The sequence below is a fragment of the Halyomorpha halys genome, unplaced genomic scaffold, assembly GCF_000696795.3.
Source record: "Halyomorpha halys isolate HHAL.00 unplaced genomic scaffold, Hhal_1.1 Scaffold1149.1, whole genome shotgun sequence".
Lineage (NCBI taxonomy): Eukaryota > Metazoa > Arthropoda > Insecta > Hemiptera > Pentatomidae > Halyomorpha > Halyomorpha halys.
This window is the reverse complement of record NW_027116429.1, coordinates 252,413-256,972: the sequence shown is the minus strand read 5'-3', so window position 1 is coordinate 256,972 and position 4,560 is coordinate 252,413. Positions and strand designations below refer to the sequence as shown.

At 28.8% G+C, this 4,560-nt stretch overlaps 1 protein-coding gene across 1 annotated transcript in view; it reads left to right on the top strand.

Moving 5' to 3' along the window:
- Nucleotides 1–3,987, top strand: part of LOC106688531 (uncharacterized) — a 5,211-nt gene extending 1,224 nt beyond the window's left edge. Inside the window, exons 2-4 of the mRNA XM_014433034.3 lie at nt 1,442–1,594; nt 2,330–2,434; nt 3,757–3,987. Coding sequence (XP_014288520.1) covers nt 1,442–1,594; nt 2,330–2,434; nt 3,757–3,909 — 411 coding nt within the window. The 3' untranslated portion in view covers nt 3,910–3,987. The remainder of the gene's footprint in view (nt 1–1,441; nt 1,595–2,329; nt 2,435–3,756) is intronic.
- Nucleotides 3,988–4,560: the final 573 nt, after the last annotated feature.

Genomic DNA, 4,560 nt, shown 5'->3' with positions numbered 1-4,560 from the left:
TTACTCTTCAAAGTTAAAAAATACAATTGCATATATTTACTTATTTCTCAAATCCATAAATTATAACCAAGGCTAAAAAGAGAAAAAGAGAGAGAGAAAATAAAATAAAAAGACAAATACCATTAAAAATCATCAACAGACTCAAAAATAATAATTTACAAAGGGTAATTTCATATGTCATATGATACATCATATGTATTAAATAAGGAAAAAAAGCCTAAATTGCATTCTCAGTATTCTGTATAAGCTCTATAGATTAAAAACTGAAATTATAACCTAAAATGGCACCTCGATGAAGTCTATAGAACTGAAGCTTTTGAAAAATAATTTTCCTTCATTTCACTGCTTTTCCTTTAATAGTGACACATCTGAAAATAAAAATTTTGTTTTATTTTATAATTGATGTATTCCTTAGATTATACCGTAAACTTTAGTTAATTTGTGGCACCTACTAGCTTGTGTGACTCTAGCCAACAAACCATTCTTTGAAATAGATCTTATTTAAAATAAAATAAAACTTTTTTTTCAGATATGCCACTATCAAAACAAATCAACGATTTGGTTTTTTTTTTTTTTTTTTTTTTTTACTAAACTTGTTGATCCGTCCTGGGGACCAGTCATTAAGGAGTATCCAGGCGGGCCATTTTGCCATTTATTTGAACCTCCAGTAGTTCAAGTATGCCATTGAGTAAAAGGCGTTGTGTTATATAATTCGGAACATATTAAATAATTTGGACGTGCTGATAATTGTATAAACTATATCAAGTAATTCCTATGCTTTTCTTGGCTCTATTAAAATATCATAATTATGTTCTTAAAAAAAAAAATAGTCTTTTAAATAATTATGTAGCGTTTCTATAATTATGCTTTGTAATTTAAAGTAGCTACTGTATAATCTAAAAAAAACAAAAATTAAATAAATGTGTTTAAAAATACAATAGTTGAGTTTTCTTATTGAAAATCTTATCAAAACCAATAAATTTTTAAATAATGTTATTGTTTATAACTGAATTATTATTACGTTAAATTGAAAAAAATTTTGTTGTCAATTCAGTATATTATATATTCAAAATATCGTATCATAAAACATAAAAAGAAACATATAAGTATTGTCATATGAGCAGATGAAGTAAAAAGCCCAACTTTTGTTTTAAATTTAATATAATTCATTATTCTCTAACCACTCAAACCCCCTAGTTTCTAATCTTGCATCCTCTTCCATTCCTGACAATCCTCTGAGGCGCCTGAAAAGAAGATGGCCACGAGGCCAGCTAATGTAAAATGTCATTAGTGTGCTACCAATGGGTAGTTTCTCTACACGCCTGTAACACTCCAATTTAACTTAGATCAGATTTACTAAATGTATTATAATGTACAGTAGCAATAAATAAACATTAAAAAAATATATATATAATTCTTTCAAATTTTCTATTTTTTATAGCAATACGAACTCAAAAATATCAAAATCGATACCTGTGATGGGAAACCTATAAAAGAGTGGACTTTGAAAGATATAGGTGCTGAGCTTACTGAGGAATGTCATCTTAGGATTAAGGGTTGCATCAAATTACACCAGGAACTGGGTGATATAAAGGTATGATATGCTAGGTGTCGAATTATCTTTGTTTTTTATTTCATGTCAGGTATATCTTTGTAATACGTGTTAATAAATAAATTATCTATCAATTATAATCGAATAATTCAAAAGTTCAGTCAATTTCAAGTTTATTAACCTAGTAAAGTAACGATTTTACTCGTACGTAATGATTTTAATCTGAACCAGACCTTTTGTGATTTTAATCTCACGTAATAAGGCGGAAGGAAGTAGTTGAGGATTTATCTCAATAGCTATCCTTCTGCCTTTTTGGAAAAATTAAATTATTGATTATGAAAACACTAGGTTTCAAATTTTATTTTTTTTTTTAAATTTACAATCATTAGGAAATATCCATCATAAATTGGAAAAATACAATGATTGTTCCCGATATTAGTTGTTATGTTGGTTTTTGTTTCTTGATAAGAATTAATATCTTACTAACTTTTTATTTTCTCCTTACTTTGAAATTCTAAAATAATCTTCAATACTTTTTTTTTTTCTCAAATTACCTTTTTATAAGGCTTAAACAGTATTTGGAAAACCTAAATATATTTATAATAATCACGGAAATTATATTATTCAAATTCTTGTATTAACTGCTAATGAGACATGTAAAACCAAAATAAGCCGTGATAACGCAATTTGAATTTTTTTGTTTTTCCAATAAAGAAACTTTGAATATGTTAAATATATTTTAATAAAATAATTTATTAAATGTTTTGTGATACACAGGTTGAGTACAAAGCTATTAAAAATGGTATGGAAGTTGCTAGAGGCACCGAAAAAGTTTGTGGAATAAAATTATTCGATACAGTTTTTCAATGTCCTTTGGCAAAGGTACGTATATTCATATATGTATTTTTACATATTTCTTAGCTATATATTCCATTTTATTGTTACAAAATTGCAACCGCAATGTGGTTTAAAATTAACTTTTCTTCATTTTAAGTAAGATGATACAGTAACATATACACATCTACTATCTACAGACTACTATATACAAATTGTCTCTTAGAGCGTCCTTCGATAGCTCTCTAGAATCTAGAATCATGTGCAATGTGAGAAGGTGGGGGGTTCTCGCTAGAGGGGGTTGTTCCTATAGAAACTTTTTTGGGGGGGACAATTCCAGGACTTTGGAATATATTGAGATAAGGATGTGTGACAGCTCTCTATTATGTTTTATATTATAAGGAACTCGACGCGAACGATGATTAGGTGTTACTAATTACTTTACTATAAATAATGAATATTTTCGTTTACGTGAAAATTACTATATGTCCTGTTTTGTACGGAAATATTACCAGTAAAGTGTTACTAAATAAAAACCAGGGAACTTCATTGAAGGACTGATTCTTCAACTTAATTAAAATAAGTTAATTACAAAAACCTTCACATGATTTTTAACGGTAACGTATGAAATTTGACTTTTATTTTTTTGAATTATCGACATTTTATTTACACTTACCTATATCTGAAACATATTGTATGAGGTAGTATTGCGTTCCTGAAAAATTTCTGATCTGAGTTTTTTATATTGAAAATTTTCCATCTTTTCCAATGATGATCTTTCAAGAAATATGATCATATGATGCTACCATAGGAAAATTGTTCCCATAAACCTTAAATCTTCTGAAAAAGGTTATCGCTCTGAAAATAGTCCATGATATCTCGTATTATTATTTATTATTCATATTTCAATGTATTTATGATTCTTATATTTCAAGTCAAAGTGCTTCTGATCCTCTTGGTTTATGAGAAATATCTCGCACCTCACAATGATAACAGATTTTTGAAAGACCATTTTTGGAATAGATAGTTTAATGCCTAGAAAACCGTTAAGAACAGGTTAAAGGTTTAAGGAGACGTTGAACCTTAATTGTCACACTTAATTTGCTTGATAAGTTCCCTAGCTTTTATCTGGGTTACTAGCTATCCCGTTGATTATTACTCGACATGGTTCATGAAAGAAGCGGTTTCCATTTTTTGACAGTTTCCAGCTGTCTTCAATGAAGTCTCTTTCTGTTCATAATATAAATGTAACTCTGGTATTTTTTGGATGATTCATTCAAACCATTGAAAGTTAAAATCCTATAGAACTAGCATGCTAATCTTAAAAATTCAGGAAGGGTCGTAGAATTATACTTATAAATATTTTCCAGGATTCGGATATATGCAGCACAAAGAGTTGGGTCAAGGAACTTCCTAAAGGAATGATGAGCATGGCTGTTGGAAACATCAAAGGGGAAGCCAAAGTCAAAAGCACTGCAGGAGTGAATTGTTACAAACTGTCAGCTGATGTTAAACGCAAATAGTCATCTGCAAGATTTTTCCATAATTTTCAACTATTATTACCTTAAAACTAATAAATAAACTAGATGGTTTAATATTTACTTTTTTCTAATAAGTAATTGATTCTTGATCCCAATTTTTTTTTCCATCACTGTCAATTTGAAACCAAGATAAAAGAAAACCATTTCTTAGGAATGGTTTATTTTTAGTTCAAGTAAATTAATCTAAGAGTCTCTTTTGAGAAACTCAGGCATGAAAATAATTGGTTTAAGTAAGCTACCTCGTTTCATTACGACGAACTGTGAAACAAAACTTTCATGATTGAATGGTGAGTTATAAAATGGAACAAGAGTTAGCAACGCTGAAATTTCTCGGAACAACCTTATCTCGTTATAGGATACTTGAATTCTTTCACTTAAAAAAAAAAAACCTATTTTCATCACATCTCAGCAATCATAGATGTTAACCTAAGGATTCTACAATCAGCCATTGCAGATTTGTAGAATTGATAATAGAAAGCTAATGCTAAAAGTAATTCAATAAAATGTTAAAGTTAGAGCAAAAACTAAGATGAATGCGTTTTGTCATGTTGCTGCACTGAGTCTAAAAAGTGTAACAACATGGGAAATTAGAAGGAATCAGTACCTTTAAGAGTTTAACAGAAGATTTACTAG